The sequence below is a fragment of the Rhea pennata genome, chromosome 2 (assembly GCF_028389875.1).
Source record: "Rhea pennata isolate bPtePen1 chromosome 2, bPtePen1.pri, whole genome shotgun sequence".
In the NCBI taxonomy this organism is placed as follows: Eukaryota; Metazoa; Chordata; class Aves; order Rheiformes; family Rheidae; genus Rhea; species Rhea pennata.
This window is the reverse complement of record NC_084664.1, coordinates 100707705-100730465: the sequence shown is the minus strand read 5'-3', so window position 1 is coordinate 100730465 and position 22761 is coordinate 100707705. Positions and strand designations below refer to the sequence as shown.

The 22761-nt window shown below is 36.3% G+C and overlaps 1 protein-coding gene across 1 annotated transcript in view; it reads left to right on the top strand.

Annotated features, from left to right (window-relative positions):
• The window catches only part of GMDS (GDP-mannose 4,6-dehydratase), a 425497-nt gene that overhangs the window by 56335 nt on the left and 346401 nt on the right, over positions 1-22761 (top strand). The window contains exons 2-4 of the mRNA XM_062570043.1: positions 13458-13502; positions 18214-18301; positions 22520-22629. Of these exons, the coding sequence (XP_062426027.1) occupies positions 13458-13502; positions 18214-18301; positions 22520-22629 (243 nt within the window). The remainder of the gene's footprint in view (positions 1-13457; positions 13503-18213; positions 18302-22519; positions 22630-22761) is intronic.

The window sequence follows — 22761 nt, the reverse complement described above, 5'->3', positions numbered from 1 at the left end:
GCAATGAGATGCAATAGAACTTCTTGTTAACTGTTCTACAACATACTCAAATGATTGCTGACAGGAAAGCTGAAGGTTTCTTTCTGAGCCTTTCAGTTGATTTTAGTGCTGTCTCTGACTAGGCTTACTGTAGACTTGTCTTTATTTTCCTGCTCTGTCTATAGAATTTTTTTAGTGCAAGTAAAGTCATCCTTTAATTCCGAAAATTCTTTCTAAAAATGGTCGTACAAAACACTGCCAATTAGTTTAGAACTGGCCCAAAACAGGGTTAATTAGTTTAATAATCCTGGAATAAGCTGTGGAAAGTGGATTCCATAGAGGCGGTTAAGATTTATTTTACTTTAATAGCAATTTATAATTAGTATTTGAAAAAGTCTTTGTGTTTCAGTGAAGCTTTTCTTTCTGATTTCAGCAAACTTGTTCAATTTAAATTGTGTTGGTACAGCCACCACTTTGCTTCCACCAATCTCAACACCAGCTCATTCATTCTTGTTCTGTAAAAATAAGTTTGAATATGCCATTTATTGTTATTGAAGTAAAAGAGATCTTCCCTTCTTTCCCAGTTTCTAACAACAGAATAAGTTTGCCTAAGAGAAGTTCTGCTGAGACATACACTCTGTATAGAGACTTCAATAAATTGTCATTCCTGATGCATGTTTTCAGGACTACTTGCATGCATTGCTATAGTGTTTGAGGGTGTTTCATAACCAATGTTATGTATAAGCCAATATTTTGTCATAAATGTTATGATTAAAACTGAAATTAAGTTGGTTGGATGAGATCAAACAGAAGACATGCGAGAGGAAAAAGTCAAGGCCATACAGGATTGTTCGTAGCATGTTTTAAACTACGAAGGACAATTAAGACTAAACCTTTTTCCTGGAATAAAGACCAAAAGGGGCTAGGACATGGTGTCTCATTACTGAACTGCTTAAACTCTGCTTTTTATGTGTCATTCTGACCTTCAGAGCTTTACTTCTTTTGAGCAGTGATGCAAAAAATGTGGAAGGATCTTTATAATTTGCACTTCAACTACATGACATCACCAAGAGGGTAATTTGTTTTACATAGCCCTGCTATACACTTAAAAGGAAAAAAAATCCTTCTGTTATATATTGTATACATATAGTATATACTATATGTGACTTGTCTAGTCAGTGGCATGTTAGAGTTCATTTATGTTAGACAAAATGCATGAAATACCTAAAACACAGGTAAAAAGATGCATGGCACCAACGTCTTTTTGGAAATGCTCTCATTTTAAGAGAAGTAACAAACCAAAAATGTGACAGTAGTTGTAGGAAAACTTAGTATTCCCCCAGAGGAGTGAGTCTGTGCTCAACAAGCTTCACTAAAACTGGCAATTTTGCCTTTCCTGCATGTCATCTGGAGAATAAGGAGCTCATTCTTTTTTAGTCCTGTCCTAGTAATCCAGAAGTTTTCCAATTATGTATCAGCAGGATGAACACCCCTCCCTGCCTGCCTGTCCCCGTAGATGCAGTTGTTAGCCTCCTCCATGGGACCTACTCTATTTGCCTTCTGATACAAGCTTCTGTCACCTGATGGGTAAACTGGCTTGCCAGGCTTGGACTGCACTACAGACTACACTAGAATTCCTGGCAACATTGCTTCAAGACTGAATTTGTCTTCAGCCTTCATAAAGACCTCTGTCATAATTAAAATAGAAATACCTGGGGAAAAAAATGAATATTTTCCTATTTGGGTCTGGAATTGTCATCATCTTTGTAAAGATGATCTCTCTTCAAAAGAACCAAGAAAAATGTATTCCTATCACTAGTCATCCAGATAAGCACAGACTGCTTGAATTGTATACGTGGCCTACTTTTGTTTAAAAAAAAGAAAAATCCAGCTGAAAGTAGATTTTGGAACAGTTTTGCACTAATTAATGCTGTTATAGTCCTTCAGCTTGCTGAGTTCTTGGAGAAACAAAACCATATTGACAAACAAGATATCCAGATCTGAAGCCGTAGCTTTTATCTGGAATTGTGCCATACGAGCTGAATGTGTGTGGCAGGAGGACTGCTGTATTTATAGATGAGTTGTGTGCTACAGATTGCGTAGATGATGGCAGTGCTAATCTCAGCTCTAAATGAATGGGACCGTGTTGTGTGTGAGGCAGTATGATTGGCCTTGGAGAGGGGGAAGGAAGGGAGGTAGATGTGCTGCCTCAGATTCGTGAGGATGCATTTTTACCATTATCTCTAAGCAATTTATAGGTTCCTTTCCTGGTTGTGATAAATCAAATGCATTCCTGGAGAATGCAGTATCATTTAAAAAGATGTTGGCTTAGCCCAGGCAAAAGCCATGTGGCAGGTGATCCTGGGAATGTAAAGCTTTAAAGCCTGAATGAAAGCTATTCCAAAAAAGTCTATTTCATCATGGTGTTAACTTGTAATTCTTAAATATATTAAAAAAAAACTCTTGTTCTTCATTTTTGGAACTGCTTATGCATGCATATAACTGATTGTCTTTTCCTGAGGGGCTTGGAATATATTTTTCAAAGTAAAGGGTCATTTTGAATCCTCCACATCTCTGAAAATGAGGCCCTCTTGCACTTCCTTCTTCTGTTCACATCTGATATTTAAGAAATTCAATAAAGATCTTTTCTTGTGAATGTTATGGAAATTTTAAAGAGTTTCTTTAAAAAGACAAGGCATTGCTGTTTAAGTATTGGTAATGTTTGCAAAAAGAAAATCCTTATACTTGCCTTTTTGCAAAGTTGTATTTGCTCAATTAAGTGTGCCTTTGCCTCTCTTGGCAACCAAATTAAAGGATTTGTAAATTTTTAAACTAGTGACATTGTGTTACTGTGTTGTTTGGCTTTGGCATGTTGTTATTAACTTAACTAGGAATAAATGTAACAGAAAGGCTTGCTAAGTAAGTTAGACAGGGAGGTTTCCCTAGTATTTCCTGTAGTTTCTGGGATGCAAAGCAATTCAAATTAACTACTAAAAACCCATGAGATTAGAGGAAATTATAGTAAATTCAGACAAAAATGGCTCAAATATGTTCTATGTATTCAGACTCTCCACAGCTTGCAAAGTCAGTTAAGTTAAACTAGTTTCTCGTTTTGTTGAACAGCAAATAAAAGAAGTTCAAGTAAGAAACGTTTGTGACAAGCTCTTTAATTTGTTTTGATACTTCCTAAAGACTTCTTTGTGAAAGCTTTAAATAGCTATTCTGTTTTCAAAAAGCTATGCAAAAATTACATAGCAGTTAACTGGAAGAAAACTAATGTGGAAAAGTTTAAACTATACAGTTGCTTTACCATGAAGTAGCTCTGTCTTCATCTTAATTAGGAAGCTCCTCATGAAGCAACTGAAAATTAGGTAGCTAAAATAATACTTCTGATAACTCCTTGTATAGTATACAAATATAGTAAAGCTAACTCAGATTATAGACAATTTTTAATATATTATAAAATATGTTTTGCTGTCTGTTTTGTGGTAGTTGCCTATTTCAAAGCCTGTTCCTGACAGATAGGATAAACAAATGAACTTGATTGTTCACTTTCCTTTTCTAGTTCCTCTTAGGCAAGAATCTTGGCAATTAAAGAAACTGTGTCTTGTTCTCCCCCCTTCCCCCCCCCCCATCTCCCTTCTGGACTGACAGGGGAAAGCCATGAGGTTTGGTACACAATGCATTGTACAGTATCTGTAAATATAAGGATGACCTTCTTCAACCTTCTCTGAAAAAACATTGCATCCATTTGCAGTGTATCACCTAGATAATTCCTATCCTGTTTGGCTTCTTGCCACTGGGAAGTTCAGTACATGTGGAACCTGAGCATTTGATTAGCAGGAATGGTCATGTGGAATACAAATGTCGGGTCTAATGTCTGATTTCAATGAGTCTATGTTTAATAAACATCAGTAGATTAACTATGTTGTTAAGTATCCTCACCAACAGTTGTCATTTTTTATAGAGAAAGGTGTGTACTGTCAGAATTAGTAGTTCTGTTAATTGGTAATTTTTAATGAATTTAACCAAAAATGAATTAATATATTTAACCAGATCAAGATTTAGAATGGAGTCAAGTATTTCATTTATTTATGGCTGCTCTATAGAATGCACATCATAAATTCTACACTGTAAAAAAAAAATTCTTTTGAAGTGTATTTTCCCTATTACACGGAAGCATTTCACCAAATGTGAAGGTTCTTCCAGGTACAATAAAAACGTGTGGCAAAAGGTGGAATTCTGGTGGGTGTTAACTTTGAAAAGCGTTTTTCCAGATCTGAAAATTCCTGTCAGTAGCTTTTATTATGTGAGAAGAACTTTCTGGAAGGCTTTCAGAGAACTCGTCTTACTAAGATTCTTATAATTTTGTTTACTTTTGCTTTGTTATTGACACGAAGTTAGCTTTTTGTGTGTAAGACTCAAAATACTTAACCTACCCCTGTTCAGGAGAACAAGAGCATGGGTATGTGGAGGAAAGATTAGGGGACCCTGCTGTTGCATTACATGAAGAAAGGATACAAACAGCCAAGAGTCATTTAGAATGTAATACGTTGGTCCAAATATTGATATTTTGATTTTCGTAAGAATTAAGCTATGAGATTTTCTAATTTTATCTTCAATTTCTGAAAAGTTCAGTTGGATATTTCCTTTCTTACTCCCATTGTGAAAGCATCTAAAAGCTTAGTAGGCTAGAACTGTTGGTAGGGTAGATACCTTCAAATGCCAGTGAAGCAAGGTGGTTACTTCTCTGACTCACAGACCATGTCATTGCTTTACCAGTACTGCTATCCCTGAGTATATTGCTGTTTGTACCAGCCTGATGCTGTGTATAAGATGCTTTCTTGGGTGCTTTCCCCTCACCCAAGCAAGTATTACAAGACTAAAAGCTGTAAAAGTTCTGAAATACCAATCAAGAACATCACCTAGTACTTTTTTAAATTTATGACCATGCAAATATTTATGAAAACTAAAGTTTGCTTACTGTGCATTGCTTCTCCATTACAAATAGAACATGGTTTTGTCTTTTTTAATGTTTTTCTCTACGGAGATCATCTTTCAGACCACATTTCTATATGCGTATTTAAAGACGAGTATGGAAAAATGAATTCAAAACCTTTTTGTTTCCCTATGTATTCATTTTAGATCTCCCTCATTAATTTTTGGTCTCAGACAAACAAGGTAACAGGTATGATTTTTTGCTCAAATAATTGCCTTTGCACCCTGTTAGGGTGCAGGATGGTTTGGGCTAAGCATAGGAGATTGCATAAGCTAAGGCAATAAGCACCAGTAGTAAAAAGCACATTGAATATCAGAGGGGGAGTTTGGCAGTACAGTGTTGAAAGTACTATGACCTCAGCAGCTGTAGTTAGCCACTGCAAAGAAAAATGCAGAAAATGTAGGCAGTACTGTATGGAAGTGAGGTGGATCTTTACTTCTCCTAGTAGGATGCATGTGGACGTATGGTTGTTAAGTTCAGATGGCCTGCCTAGCTGCAGTAATAGCGAAGTTGCTTCTTTTGCTTTTGTTTTCTTTTATAGGATGTTAAATGTAAGGACAGCATGGTAGATTTTATTTTTGCCTCTTCGTATCAGTATTAGAAAATTCCTTCTCTATTTTTAGAATAACAGACACCAGGTTTCTTCCAAAACTGTTCCTGGGCTTTATACTTTTTCTGTTACTGCAGCAAATCTGAATTTTCTTTTAAAACATGACATCAAATTTTGGAAAACTTGTTTTTTGAGAATGTGACCTAAAGCTCAGTTCTGGGTTTACTGGTGGTTTCTTCATTCTGTGCAACTGGGCCTGCTTGTTTGGGCTCCCAAACAAGCTGCTAGGAACAGCTAGTTTGCATTTGTTGCTGATTGCACGTTTGCCCTGTGCCCAGTGCAGCAGTGTTTGTCACGTAATGGGCTGACGGATTAGTCCGAGTACCGTAGGATAGCCAGACCCGAAAGCTCACAGCTGCTGCTAATTGGAACTGCTGTTACCTATTTTGGAAAAGTGAAGGAGCATGGGATACCAGCAGCTTTTCAAAAGTAGGAGGTAATAGGGATGGGCAAAACAATTATCTTGTGGCTGTTAAAACTTTTACAGATTTTGCATTACAAATATTGAGTAATGGTTTTCATTTGCTTGTGGACTGTTGTTCACATGATTTGCATTTCGCTGTTTGTAGAGCTGACACATTCTCCTGATCCATGTGGTTTTACTAGTGAGACAGAAAATTACAGGTTTCTCTCAAATTTAAAGTTTGTAAATGTTTTATTATATATTAGTATACTGCAGATATTCATAATTGGAGGAAAAGAAGTAATGTATTATGTTTTTTTTTCTTTTTTAAGCTATCAAGCATCTGACTGTCTTCACTGGGAATGCTGTGTTAAGCATATCTGAAATAAGATATTGATTGTCACAGGCTCTTCCAAGTCTTCCAATCAGGCAAAAACCTTAACGTATTGAGTTTGATGGTATTGTTCATTCAGTTGTTACAAACTGAGATACCGTTTTTCACATGACATCTGGAAGCTGTTTGATATTGTAGAATATCATATGATTTAGACTATGGGTTTAATATTTTTCAGCAAAAATACTCCAGCAGGATTGCACTGACATACCTTACTGTTGGTTTAAGTTAAGCCTGAGCTCTTAATTGGTTGCCTCTCCTAATGCTCAGAATCAAATTTTGTTTACACAGATATGTTCTGTTCATATTAGCTTTATAATGGTGAGATTTTTTTCTTTTTTAAGAAAGAGTGGCTATGCTCTGGTTTACAGTAGAATAGTTATAAATATTGATGATATGAATAATACTGTTTTGGATGAAGACAACTGAAGATGGAAGAAGTAAGAAGAAAGCTGTTGCTGTTGTATATAACTGCAGTTGCAATTCTTAATATAATTTAGTAATTCATCAGTGGAACAGCATGTCAAGTCAAATAGAGCTCTGACTAGGAAATAACATGGTGATTCACTTTTCCAAAGCAACTACACTTTATTACTTTTAAACAAATCTTAATTGAAAAGGGACAGAGTAATATAATTAGAATGTTTTTGTTGTTGTCGCTAATGATAATTTTCTCTCCTGTTCAATATTTTTATTGCATTTTTACTTAACCCGTTACAAGAATTTCCAATTAAGTAAGAATGATTGAAAACAAAGAAAGCTGTTTTTTCTTTTTTTAATATTTATTGCCTTTTGACATTTTCTTTTGACTATATGAACAAAAGGACGCTTGTTTTCCTACTCTTACTTGGCTAGAATACAAATCAGAATAACAAAATAACTGCTGTATTTGAAAGGTGGCAGCTTTAATAAATCAGTTAAATACTTAAGAGTTCATAATTCTTCCTTTTTTCTGTACGGAGAGTTTTTTTATGAACACTTTAATGCTTTACCTCAAATATTGCTGTGAATACTTGAGACAAAGTGCAGCAGTGTTCTGTTTATAGTAGCTACAAAAAATACCTATTTCCTCCATAAATCATTGGAAATGATTAGAAGTATGCATTTTTCAGCAAAAATAACTGTATTACTCTTGCAGATTTTTTGAAAGAGAGCAGCTTTGGCAGGCTACAAATATGTGAATGCTTATTATTATTGATATCAAAATCATTTAGATAGTTCTTTAGAGTAGTAGAATATGTTTTCCCGCTGCAAAGGATCTGCCGCCATACAGCAGGTTAATAAGTTGCTAAAATAATATTAGCTAATAGTTGTGCAAAACTTTAAAACTTGATGAAGCAACTATTTATTGTGAAAGGCTACTAGTGGCACTAGTTCTATAAATTTTAATGGCAGTATTTATTATTCCTTCAAACAAGGCTAAAGGATCATGATTGTAGTGCTCTGTTGGTGGTGTTATTCCAGAAAGGTCCCTTTATTTAAGAAATAAAAAACATGTATACCTTTTCTCTCCACTCTCCTTTCCCCAAATAGATTCATTAAACCTATCAAAATGTAACTTTCCAGGACACAGTTATAGTTTGTAGTTCAAAAGGAATTTAGGACTGTTAAAAATGACTTTGCTAATTGACACCATTTATATTTTGAACTGCCATGAACTTGCCTTTGTAGTTGTATTCCTAAGGGCAGAGCACTAGCCTTACTCAATTTGAATTTTATAAATATAACCAACTTTGATCTTTCATTTTATGTGTGAAAACTATGGCAGTCTTCCAAATAAATAGTGAAATCTGACAGCTTGGCATCTGTGAAACATGGTCACCGCAGAGAAGTACAGAGCAGAACTATAAGCGTATTGTGAATGGACAGATATTTCGTCATATGTGTCTACCTTAAAAAAAAAAATCTAACATCTCTCAGCAGTGCATCAGGTAGTGTGGGACTGTTGCATTTTACATTCTTGTGCTCTTTTCTGGCAACCTACTTGCAAATGGACAAAGAAAGTATGTATAGGTGTATATCTAGCCAGACTTGTTTGCCAGCTGTTTATGTAACGAAGTGATGCCTTTTGAGTGGCCATGTCTGTCACCGGGTTTGGAGTTGGTTTTGGAGGTTCTGGGTCGCACTGGGGGGCTCTGAAGGTGGGGGCGCTCCCATGCAGCCATCTCCCATAGGAAGCGTAGCACTGGCCTCTATGGTATTGGCAGCAAAATAGCTTTTCCTGCAGCGTTAAGCTAGACTCCATCTTTTAGCAGGTAGGAAGGAAACAGGGTGGTAGCAAGGGTGGTAGGAGGGAATGATAAGAGGGTGGTAGATCATAAGCAGTTCTAGGAGTATGGTGAAGGCTCAGCTATGAAAGAAATGGAGAGTGATGGTCCAGCTCCATTTAAAATCAGCAGAATTTTTGTTGCAGTTCAGTGCAAATTGAATCCCTGCTCCCAGTCAAGTTTAGAGGTAGAGTCTTACCTGAATTTTAAGAGCATTTTGTGGAGGTGAAGGATGATTAAAGCAGTGATGGCAATAAGCACGCTTTGACCATCAGCGAGATCACAAGACGAGTGGTTGCAGAAGAAGGGAGTGCGAGAGAGGCTATGAGAAAGAGCAGTGGTGAAAGGGCTGCCTGCTCCTTCACTCCAGGTCATCAGGAACAACTGGGGAGTGGGACTGTTGGCTGTCGGTTTCTCTAGAGATTTTATAGCAGGATTTCTCACAATCCTCTGTATGGATTTGGGAGTTCCTAAAACTGGATGTTTGTGAGGAATGTCACTTTCTACACAATACTGTGGGGATGTTTTTTTCTAAAACTTAATACTTTTTTTTTTCCTGCAAAGAGAATCCTTTCTCCTATTTTTGTGTGTTTGCATTGTTCATATTAGGTTTTTAATTCCTTTTCTTCTGAGAAAACTATGTACTTTCCTATATAATTCTAGGAGAAATAACAGTAATAATAAAACTCTGTTCTTCCTCTTCTTGGCCTCTCTTCTCTGTCCTGCTAGTACTTTCTCTGGCTCCTATGTTTTAGTAGAGAGGAACTTAGGGGAAGTAGGAGTTCCTTCTCTAAAAGATGAGTGTTCAGATAGGATACACAATCCAGTTCTTGGATCAAATATGTCTATGGAAGGATGCTGTTAACTAGTCCTATTAAAGGAAGAGGAGGAGGATGTCCTGCATATGGGAGCTGCTTTTATTGCCTTCTCTGAATTTACTTGTATCAATATAAATCTAAAACAAGCCATTGATACAAATGGAGTTTCCCTTGAATAGAACAGTGCAAAATAAAGGAGGCTTGCGTTGGCAACCATGCCATTTAATTCTGCTTATTTTTCATTTTTATTTTCTGTATAAATCACCATATTCTTTGCTCATAGGTCAAGTCGAACTTCATGAACCTTTTTTTCCTAGATGTTTGTGGCATGGCTCTGTCTAACTCTTGTTTGTCTCACTTCTTTCACTGATGGAAAAGGTTTCCTTTGATAGTGTGTCAAGGCTTATTGAAGTTCCTGACATTAACTACTCTATTAAATATAAAATATTGCATCTTAAAGTTGTCTCACTAGTTTATATGACTGTTTTCTTTTGTCTGGGAATTTTAAAGACATATAAGGAAACTACAGTTGGAAACCTACTGCTATATATTGGAAGCTAGCTGAAGTATATCATTCTTTGCATATGCTTTCAGACTGCTGTTTGGCTGAAGACAGTGAAGTGATTCTTGAAGTCTGACATGCCACAATGTGCTGATGAGGAACTATTTTAACTGAAGTGGTTTATTTGATTAGTTTTGTTAAAATATTTTGATCATGCAGGATGACCCAGTATGTCTGTGTAGAACAAGGTCTCATTATAATCCTATTTAAAGACTGTAGCCTATTTTTACTGAAGTGAATGAGTTACCTGTAGAAAAAGGGCTATATTTCCCTATCTCATTTTATCAATCTCATCAAATGTCAACAAAATCTCAGAAGAATAACAGCAGAGCACATTAGCAAAAGTAAGCCTTCAAAATGGTAATGCTTCTAAAGTAAGTAGAATAGCATATTGGTCAGGGGAAGGAATAAAGTAATATAACACTCTATAATTTTTTATTTTTATATATCATAATATATTAAAAATACAATTTTATATATGTATGTATGTAAAAGCTTAAAGGTACATATCTATGTTTATGTGTGTGTGTATATCTTCTAGATTTAAGGTTTTCTTTTTCTGGACAAAGCTCCCAAAAGTGATTTGCTTTCAGTGTTAAAGCTCTGTATAAAGAACTCCAAGTGGATGGGCATCAAGAGACGTTGCAGCCACAGTGCAGAGATAGAATGGCACAGTTTCCTAGAAACTTTTCTTATGCTACAGTGAGAAGGATTGGATTTGAATCAGTAATCTCCAAGTGAAACAGGGAGATAAGATCAAGATTATTGTGAGTATTATTTGTAAGAGGGAAGACATTTTCTCTCTCCTTATCCCCTCAAAAGTTTACTGAATGGGTCAGATAAATTTGTGCACTTCATGCTGATCCATTCCTGCTCAGATGCATGCTAGGCATGGATGTGATTGGGAACATACGACTCAAAAACTGCTAATCTGAAGAAAAATTTAATGTTTTAAAGCTTTAATGTTAAACGGTTACATCCTTTCCTGTTTTCATTTAATGATTTGTGAACCTTGAAAGTTCTGTTTGTAGTATAAACCAGAATTGATAGCTTTGATAACAGAATTTATATGTGTAATACAGTCTCCTATGCATAAGGTATAAATCTTGTAAGAGAGCTTACTTAATGTTCTTTATTCCTCATTTTCATTAAGGAACGTTTGAAACTGTACTATACATAACAAGTTGCAAAGTTTTATAACATTTTAATCGCTGTTCAGATTGCCACACTCATTGACAGCTGTTACACTGAAAAGGAAGGGCAATGTGAAATTTTAGGGCTCTCTGCGATACTATATCATAGTGCAGTACCACATCAATTTGCTTTGTGTGAGATTACCAGACAGTAAATCAGCTGTGCTGTGCTAGAGCCAGAAACCAGTAGCATTCGCACTTGCTGCCTGTTTCCCACTCATTGTAAAGCCGTGCCCTATCACTCGATAGACCTGGAAAGGAAGTGCAGAGGAAGCAAATGCCACTGCTGGTTCAAAATGTTCCAGTGTGGTTGGAAAGTTTGAGAAATGGCCTGGGTGAGAAGAACAAGACCTTATTGACAGGGTTCAATCCTAGTCAAGTCTGTTTCACATCAACTTTCTAAATAATCACAACCTCTCTTTTCTTCGTCTCCTTTACACTCTGTGTCTCCCACTTTCACCTCAGTTTTTGTTTTTTACGGACTATGCAACCAAAGCAAAATATGAAGCTTTCTTCCCCCTACTCTACCTCTGCTAAATCTTGGAGGATTTACTAAAGAAAAGTAAACTACAGCTTTCCATCCCTGCAATGTTTCTCCAGAGTTTCTATTGCATATATATTTTTTATGAATATTTTTTCTTTCTATGAGGTCTTGTTATTTTCATGTGATGTATGGAACCACATACAATCCAGTCATTCCTTAAGTGGCATGGCATACATGGCTTGTCATATTCTAAATTAACAAGTATTATAATCTGACTGAAAAGTTATGTAAGCACATACATATCATACATGTAGTGGAAGAAATATGTGTATGCTGGGACTGTGTGTTACATGCTCTCCTAATCTGTATAAGACATTATGAAACATATTTATGCAGTAAAGTCATTAAAGCTGCTGGAGTTTTATATGTATAGCATAAATGTACAGCAAATGTCCATTATGTACTGTACCCTGTCATTCTGCATAAATTTATGCATTTCTTTAACATCAATATCACAAGCGCTGTCTGCTGACAGTCCTGCTGTTTAAGAGCCTCCTAGTGCATCTCGAATTTCTTATTTTACTATTTCATTTTCCTTGGGCTGTCTGTGAGACAGGAAGAGTGCATTTAATTTAAGGTGAAAGAGTTTTTTCTTTGGAAACAGAGAAAAAGAGTAAAAAGAGGATCAAAGAGGTGTATGTCCAGTTTTATACCTAAAGGTCTTTGGCCCTGATCATGTCAAGGCATATCGATGTAATATACTTTAAGCGTGTGAGTGAAGGTGGCATTCTGTGTTTTTGTGGTCGTCTTATGGCAAGTCAATTGACTCTGGAATACTCTCACGTGTTAAAGGGTACTGTTGGCTCAAAAAGAAAAGAAAGAGACTCCTTGGGCATAGATGATCACTTAGTTTTTGCAACGTTGGTTTGTGTGCATTCCAAAGGGGTAATATTTGCTAAATTTGTGACCATGTGTAGAATTTTATAAGGGTAACATGACTTATTTTTTGTTTGGTAATCCTGGCAATAGCAATCAGCACAGGAAAATAATTTTATTTCAGAAAACATGTGCTAGCATGGATTTTGAAGTATTTGCTTTTTGAGAGTTTAATAATTTGAGTTTGATGACATCTTAAAAGAAAAAAACAAATTCTCAACTCTCAGTTGTTTACAAACAGTGAAAGTGACTTTTTTATAACCTGCTTTTTGTTGTATAAAAATAAAATGTGCTAGGGAGACTTCTGAAAAACTTTATTGATCAAGCAAACAAGATTATTGCTGTCTTTAGAATGCTTATGAAAGGAATGTATGTAAGTGAGACCTGAGCTTGACACACTAGCGTACAAATCTGTTTGTCTGCTGTCAGAGTATGTTAAGTTAGTGACATTTGTTTTTTCCTTCCCTATCTCCGAAATAGTTCAGATTCAATAATTGTGTTTAAGCTATTTTGGAAAGCTATCTCTAGACATTTTTAAATGTAAGCTGGAAAGGGATTCAAGGGGCAGGAGTTCTCAACCAGCATTTGAAAGCAAGTTATCTTAAATATACTGCTGCTTAATCTAAAACTAACCAAAAAGTGTCTATAATATTTCAGGTCAGGTCTCCAGTTGTATCTGGCGAAATCTGAGTATATTCTTGTTACCCGGTCAGCTCAGATTTCCTTTAATTTATTTATTTATTTATTTTCTTCTCCCCCCCCCCCCCCCCCCACTGTGTTTCTGACATTTTCCTGTATCTTACTCTTCCCAGGATGGATCGTATTTGGCTGAGTTCCTGCTGGAAAAAGGCTATGAGGTGAGTGACTTGGTGACTGACTGCAGGCTGATGGAATCATTTGGATGCCGCAACTCTAGCTTCCTCTGCTTCTGTCTCTGTGTATGTTTTCCACTCAACCCTAGATAACAAATCAAAACTCTAGAGAAGAATGTGCAACATGGCCTGTAATCACGCCAGCTTATTGTACTATTTATCATCTAATGTCCACTGGTGAATTCCCTCTGCTCCTCAGGGTATAACTCCTTTGCATGTTTCCCGCCAACTTAGATAAGCAACAACCTGTGTAAGCCAAAACTGTAAAGAATTAGGGAATAATTTATAATGCAATGTACAACATGAAGGGGAGGGGGAGGGGAGAAGGAAAAAAAAAAACCCAAACTTCTTGCTCTCACTGAAGGCCTTTTTGTATCAGTAGTTGTACTTCAGCAGTAAAAATTTTGCTAATCCCTGTCAGGCTCATGCTGAAAATTTAAACATTTTTTTTTCTGAGAAGCATCCTGGTTTCTTTGTAAGAATTTAGACTTCTGGGAGTGTTGCTTCCTACCCCTTCTCTTAATTAATTGTATTCTTCCTTTGCATGTGAGCCTCATTTACCTTTTTCTTAAAATAAAGGGAGTCGGACTCCTTAATTCCTGCTAAGTAACTCTACTAAGCAGGATTGTTCTTTGAGGGGTGGGGGAACTTGCCAATTCAATGACAATATTACTGTGGTACGATTTCATGTTTTCAAATCACTTGGAGTGCGTATCTGAGAATATTTGCCTGCTCAGTCATGAGCAGTGAGTGCTTGCAATAGGTATTATCACGATAGAAAGGAAGAGGAAAGGGATGATCAGATAATTCTCATAACAATGTAGTATTTTGTGGGTTTTTTGGTAAAAGACAGTACTTTAATTCTAGTGTAGGTTTTTACTGCCTCTGTTGTAATAGCTGCATATCTAAATAAGAAACAGTCTGCATTTTTCGTCCTTTTGCATGTGATTAGTCTTGCCTTGCTTATTGCATCCTTTTATACTGCTTTACTGATTGATTTGCTTGTTGGTGTGGGTTTTAAGTATTGTAAATTGCTTATTTTTACTGTTCCTCCGTTCCATTTGGGGAAGAAGGGTACCATTTTCATTGCTTCTGCTACTTTGCAGGAAAAAGCACACACTCCTTCCTACTCTGTAATTGAACTGCTAACTGAAGCTAAAATGGAATACGATCTTCTGCACAGTAGAAAGATTACAATAATTGGGTAGAGGTTTTTTTGGGGGGGAGGTGGTGGAAGGGAGAGGGAGTTTTTTCTTTCTTTCTTTCTTTTCCTCAGCTCTCCATGTATTTTTTGGAATTCTTTCCTATGTTCCTACTTAGAGATCTCTGTTCCTCATTAACTGAACAGTAGAGCAAATATGGTAATCTATGGGTAGTAATGTAAGGAAATTCACAAATAAAGTGTGTATGTTACCAGTTATTTGTAACAGAAAAAAAAAAAAAACATTTTAAGACTGAAATCTCTGGACTACTGCTTACAGAGAAAGTCGTCTTTTAGTTATAAACTGTAGTTTGCATGATGCAGCTTTATTGATTTCTTTTTCTTTTTTTCCTTCCAAATAACTAGGTGATAATTTGAATAATGACAGATTGAATATTGCAGTGGTGCTGAATATAACCTTAAAACACAAAATAGTATTTATCTGCAGTGGATCTGAGTTCTTACAGCTGCAACAGTTGAAGGTATTTGATTAAATCCTAGTGGAATTGGAGAAAAGGGATAAGAAAGAATGTAATCTTTTCTTCATCTCAGCTCATTCTATTGTAACCATAGTGTTCAGTCCTTAAAATACGTGCATTACTAACTTAGCCTCTAGAAGCCAAGCACGACAGCATACATAGCATGTGTTCTGTAATGTGGACTTACTTCAACGATACTGCTTTTATATGTGCAGCTGTTTCTTTGCTGAAATATTAGTGTGCATCATGGCCTAAATGTTCCTTCTAGTCCCATGAGAAGCCTGATGCAATTTTTCTTTCTGGGCTCTGGTGCGAGGCAAGTTTGTGCAGTGTGATTCTTCTAGAGTAAGATGTATCCCTGAGACAGAATCTCCCTGTAGTTTCTCTTGGCTTTGAAGAAGTTGATATTGATATAATAAGCATGATATCATGCTTATTAAGAAAGGAATAGCAGAGATGTAGGACTTCTGGACAAGATAGATAGTTATCTGATAGATATCTTTGCAATTCAAAAACTAGTAAATGAGAAGAGAATGTTTTGGTACAAGGGTATGACAGATCTTTTTTTGATAAAGTTCAATCCATTTCCAGTTAAAACAGTTTGTAAATTTCTGTCTGGGAAGCTCATAAACGAACATTTGTTGAATTTGAGATTTCTTTGCTGTTTATGGACAGCATTTTTTCAACTGACTAGCAAGTCAGTTAAGACTTTTTTTTTAAAGTATCAGACTGTCTAAAGAAAGATCAAGCCCTATTAAGAAAAATCTACTGATCATGCATTCTTAACTAGATTAACCAGTTTGCACACATCTTGGCTTGTCACAAAGTTTGCATTTCACCTGTCCCGTGCAGACAAAAGCATCTTTCATCAGTTCTTACAGCGATATTGCTGTCATAGATTGAGCATTTGGCAGGTTTTCTTTCTCTTGTATATACATACCAGAAAAAGGAGTGGGGAAAAAAAACAAAAGCTGAGTTTGAGTGTTTTCTTATTATCACTGGATGCAGGAGGCTCTTTGGATTTGTTTATTTGCTGAAAGTGTTTGAAGTCATGAGGTGATTGCATTTAACATGTCTCATTGGTCAAATGTTAGTACGACAATCGTTCAGCTGACACAAAGCTCAAGCATGCACAATCTTTCATCAAGCCTTGAGATGACAAGATTTGACTTATTGGTCAATGGTTTGTGTGATCTTGAATTTCAGCATGACTTAATTCTGAGTTAGATAATTGAGAGCTCAAGAAATCTCTCATCAGGACGTAAGCCAAAATATTTAATTTTGCTAGAACAGTTGTAGAGCGCTTCAGTAAACTTTGTTTGGAATAGTTTGATACTTTAAAATTGCAATGTCTAATTTTGCTTAGAAAAACAGATGTTCAGGTAACTAATCAAAGCATTTCCAACATATTGTGCAAAACCGAACTTATTATGGACGTGTCTTTTGAAAGTATATAGCCTTTATATCCCTATAAAAATAAATTATCCACATATTCCATAAATAATTATTTTGATGAGGATTCTTTCTAGGCAACTTTTAGTTAAAACTTCATAAATTTATTGCTTAATGGAAGGAATTTACTTTTGGCCTCACATTTCTAAGGGTTACCTGTTAAGCCTCAAAATGCAGTATTTTATTCAGTTGTGAAAAGTTTAGCACTTGGTTTCTAGAACAAGGTACCTTGTGTGAGCATAATGGGTAGTTGGGTGGTAAAGAGATTTTATGCAAGGAAATAGGTATCGTGAATTTGACATGCACACCTTAAAGATGAAAATATTGCACAATAATTACACAGCCTGCCACCAAAAGGTCATTCATAATGTAGCAAATTGGTCTCACTCTGAGGTTGTGCATACCTTTCTACTCAGTTAAGTTCAGACTTGAAATGGAGTAAAATGTGTTTTTGGCATGTGTAGCTATAGTTAAGACATGTACTTTTAAAAATTCTGCTAGTGCTGATGATATGCTTGCAGGTTCAAGTTAATATAAAGTGAGAAGCTAAAGTGATGGCCCAACCCGAATGAGTATAGGATGTATCACATAGTAAGGGGTCCCTTTCAGAAATACAGGGTAGGAAGAGATGGAGGGCAGAAGCAGGTGTTGAGGTTTGATTCCACTTGTGCAAGCACAGTTTCAGCAGCTGGTGACCAAAACTAGCATAAACTTTGACAGAAGGTATGGGGCTATCTTGCATAAGGAGGAAATAGTTTCAGTGTTCAAACAGTTTCTTTGGTGTATTAGACACAAACAGGCTTTTCTTTAATGTTAGTCAGAACTGCTGTTTTTTTTCTTACCTATTCGTCATGGCTGGTTAAAGGAAATTCCCAACCTGCATTTCGGCCTTAAATTTGCCTTTGTGTCCTATAACCCATCTCAGAAAACTGACTCATGAGATTTAAAAAATAGAACTGACTGTTCTTTCTAGTGTGTTGGAAGAACAGACGGTGAATAACAGGTGTTTAAAAATATATTTGGGCCTTGCTGCTGCTGCTCTCTTTCCCCTTGACTTTTTCTTTTCTTCTTACCTGTTTCCCCTGTCCTTTCCTCAGTCCCATCTCCTGCAACTGCTTTTTTTTTTGTGTGTGTGTGTGCCCAAATCTTTTGGCTCCAGAAAGACCCCTCTATAACCATCTAGAAGAGATTACTGTAGACTCCACATCCTGCTTGCCCCCCTGCAGCAGTGCTGGCAAGTTTCCCTCGCAAGGAGATGGTGCTCTAGAGCAGTTGGATGTGTTCTCAGTCTTGTGCGAGACAGTTGGGCTGCTAGTGGTGTGTCAACAAGAGAGAAGATGGAACAGTTCAAGGGCACTGACGCAAACACAGCAGAATCAGAGCTAATTGTGGAGTATTATGTTAGAATTTTGATAACTGTTTGCCTTTAGTTTAGGAATGGAGACAAACACATTACTTGATGTAAGGGTTAGGCCTATGTATTTGAAAGACGAGAAGATGAACATTTCCTTTTTTTTATATATTTACCATTTCCTTTGATTGTTTTTCTGTGTTTAATCCACAGGTGCATGGAATCGTTCGTCGATCTAGTTCTTTTAATACAGGCCGGATTGAACATCTCTATAAGAACCGACAGGCTCACACTGAAGGAAGTAAGAATGTGTTTTTGTATTTAAGATTTCTTACAGTGTATGGTTTGTTTGGTGAAGGAGGAAGGGAATCTCACAATCAGTTTTCTTTACCAAAACTCTACCAGCTGGCAGTCATTTTAAAGCTCTCCTTGATTTTAGGATTGGTTATACAGCTGAAACTTGCTAGCTAAGCCTTGCCTTTCTCCATTGTTAGCTGCTCTAGCTTAGAATGAAAAGAATTGATAATTTTTTCTCTGACTGAAAGGTGACATAAAGCATATATATTTCTGTGCATGACAATTATCAAGAGGGAAAAATGTTAGAGGAGCACAGAAAGACCTTTTCTATCGTATAAAAATGCCGACATACTGCTCTCACAAATAGGTAACAACAGCTAGAAAATGGCTGACCCTGTAATGAGCTATTTGATGTTGAAAGTGCTGAGAGAGCAGAATAGAGGTAGTGATATTAGAATTGAGATATTAGAATAAGTTGTTGAGACAGTTATCTTAAACTTATCTCCTTTTTTAAACAATGTGTGTGTGTTCTTGATGCAGTTATATACTTTTACATAGACATGAGATTTTATGCTAGTAGTGAAATATTTTTCATTGCATGTTTGATTCCTTTTGCTTGATTTTTGTGGCCTACCCTTCATAGTTTCTGGGCCACATTTACATAGCGTAAAAAGAAACAACTGAAATCCTGCTGTATTCCTCTCGATGGAACAATGGAACATTTACACAGTATAAAATATTCTGTAATAAGAAAATCACACTTGATTTAATATGGTTGGCTTTTCTGAGAAGAGAGACTCATCTTATTCCAAAATAACTTGTATGCATCCAGAAGATGCGTTGATTTGCCCAGCCACCTTTTTAGCAACTCTATGAGCCTTTTAGGAGGATAAGCTGCTTTTTTGAAGCTTTGACAGCTTGCGTGATAATATGAATAAGATGTGATCAATACTTCCTGGTGACAGGAAGAATGAGTGTTTGGACCTTCTGAATTTGTACGTTCTACTCAAGTTGTGCTGTTTATTTTAATGAATGTATAGTTCTTCACATTATACGTATTTTGTAGAATAAAGGCATTGTTACCACTAAATATCTTGATGCCATAAACAAATCACAGTGTCTTTGAAGTCTACTTCCTGCCATGGTTAAACAGAACCAATAATATCAAAGTATGATTGCATTATAAGTTACAATTTACACAGTCTTTGTTATTTTTAATATTTAATTTTTGACAGTACTTCCATGGCATTTACAAGGCTCTCTGTGAATTTATTGGACACTGCTAGCAAAAATATCTTATTGGGAGGGGCAAAAAAAATGAATGTAGTACCTTCATAAAGAATACTAAGCTGTTTTCATCAAGGACAGTGTAAGCGATATGTTTCCCATGAAACTTTACCTTGTTCACAAGGTAAAACTAGTGAAGAAATCAAATCAGAAATAGTTCTTCATGAGGACCATCTTGTGAATATGAAAGTGATTTGAGAAGGTAGTATAATTAATACAGAGAGAAATATTTAACAAAAGGTGTGGAAGAAAGGTAAAAGAAAGCAACCCTTAGATATTTTACCCAACTTCTTATCTCATTTTCCTTTAACTGAGGCATGTAAGCATATGAATTGAAGGAGGAGGAATTGGACTTGGAATCTCAGGAAAGGCTGTTCCATGGCAACTATTTTGAAACAATGGGTTTCCAGGCAGTACTGGAGGAAGTAAAGAAGCAATAGTGATTGATGTGAACAAAAACTCTAAATTTTTGTTTGCCCAATGTGTTCTTCCTATGAGGAACGGATTATATGTTGCAAGGAGAAGGTCTCATAAACAGTGGATCTCTTTTAAAGAAAATGAAATCAAGTAAAGAAAACAAGGTTATAGGGTTCCCTGAAGCAAGCCCTCCAGCTACTGCTTACTAAGGAGGCTTTCAAATTGGATAATTTTATTAATATCAATCAGTGCTTGCCCAAAGGTTTTGGCATTTGATCTATGCTTATAAATCTTTGCACAAAATAAACCTTTTTTCTTGTAAGTCTTTCCACTTAACCTGTTATTCTTGAAAGACTTCTTTTTCACAATTTCAAAAATAAACAACGCTGCCTCGTGCGCTGTTCCCCCTCTAAAAAAGCTATTTGAATAAGAAGCTTTGAAAACTTGATGGTAGACCAAAGTGGGCACTTTGAGAGCTTTAAATTTAGTTTAATTATGAGAGACCGTCTCTGAGTTCTCAGTGCAACTGGCAGTACAGCTTCCCCTTGGAAAGCTCTGAGAGTGTTTTCTGGCCTAAGAATGGTGATAGAGCTGAAGTTTGCTGGTGTAGGAAGAGGGAGCCAGGCACCTCCTTCCTGCCCAGTTGCTGCTTAGCCTGGAGAGTAACCTACTGCTCTTTCAGACCCAAAAGCTACTTACAGAACTGCCTGACTCTCCTGTTGTTATAGTGTCCTCTGCTCTGGAGCATTCTGCTCTCCCAAAGGCTGGCTCAGCAGTCAGGGAGAATTCATCTAACATCAGAAGGAAGTAAGCAAAGGAAAAGGTTCCTGTTGCTTAGGGGACGCTTTCTTTTTTTGGTGCAGAAAGGGCAGTTCATTTTGATTTTTCTTTTTTTTTTTTTTTTTCTTTCTTAGAAAAGCAGGACAGTTGCATTCCCAACAAGTGGAAACTTAGTGTTGTTTTGGCACAGGCTGTACAGAATGCATTGCAGGAATGCAAGCAACCCACAGCCTGGATAATTGATATGTACTAAAAGGGTCATAACCTGCTTGCCATCCCCCAAATTTCAATCACAGATCTCTTAGAGCATTAGCATTCCCTTTTCCGTTAGCCATAGCCTCAGCTTGGAACTTAGGTCTTTTTTAAGAACTGTCCTGCTTTTGCATCCACATTGCCTTAAAAGATATCAGGAGTATGTTGAACATATCTCTGAACAGTGTTTTTAAAATGTACTATGTATTCATTTTATAGTCTTTCATAATAAACCTCATGTTTCTTGGTTTGATAATTTTAAAAAAGATATACAGATTGATTGAGTTAGTGGATGATACAGCCCAAAAAAGTGACCATCCTTGTTTGTCAGATTGGAAGACTGCTAAACTGCCCTAGAGTTGGAATATTTTTCTGGAGATAATGCATTACAAACCGAAGTTTACTGAGGTCAAAAGCATTAAATGAAAATTTGTGTAAATATGACATCTGAATGTAAACTGCTAATTCTTCAATATTTATAATAAAAGATTTTTTTTTTAATAAAGAAAGGTGGTTGTTATTGTTGAACAGATGTCCAAATGGCCATATGGTGGTGGTATTTCTTTTAAAGCAAGAGGGATATGAGGCCTGTTTATGAGAGTGAATTTAACTTTTGGAATAAATTCTTGACAGGCTAGATTCTGAAACCAAGGACAAGTTGATAAGTCATTGTGACATGCTGTATTAACTTTGACAGGAGCTGGCCTCATGCTCTTACCTCCTTTTTCACATACCAGTTAGAAACTAACCCAGTCAGGAAAGGATAAATAACAGCTGCATGACTGATATATCTAACAACATTTGAAATTTGTGTTTAATGTCATGATGCGTTTTCGCTACTAGTTACAATTCTTCTCTGAAATTGCTGTTTCCTTTGCAGTGTATAGCTATATCATTAAAATGGAAAACTGTTGTACTGAATGCAGCAAGTCATAGGATAATATTATCTAAATCTAAATATTCAGCTTATAAATAGCTTAAGCATTTTTAGTATCTTTTTTCTGCTAGTCACGCTGTGAAATTATTTGCAGTGAGGAACTTAAGCATGTGCAACTTCATTTTGAGAAGGAGGAGAAAACTATCAAATGTATAATTAAGTTATTGAAAACACTGGTGAGCAAAACGTTGGAAACCTGAACTAAAATAATAGTTGGTGGCCAAGATTATGTAATGGATAGTGATCTAATTTATATAACCTAGCTTAATGAAATATACGTGATTGAACAAATTATATAAATGTTGCCAGGTAAATCAGATTTTTAAAAAGATAGTCTGAAATGGTGCTTGTTGCTCCCACAGGGAAATCTATATTATGTTTAAAGAGGGGAAAAAAGCAAGCAAACCTTACTTAACCACTGTTCCCTTAGCTTTTTCCAGTAAATGTTTATTTGGATTTTAAATCTGGAATAATGTTTGTATCTTGACCAAGGATGCTAGATTGTTTTGGGACTAGAGTATATTAATAGTGTGTTCTTAAACTTTGAAGACATGAAGCTGCACTACGGTGATCTCACGGACAGCACCTGCCTGGTGAAGATCATTAATGAAGTCAAGCCCACTGAGATATACAACCTGGGAGCTCAGAGCCATGTCAAGGTGAGTAGCTTCCAGCACTGAGAATTGTGAATGTGCATATGTGAAAATGCAATTTTAGCCTACAGCACTTTCAGCCATTTTAGCAATTGCTAGTTTTGACAGATAAGTACTGCCCTACATCAACGGAATTGT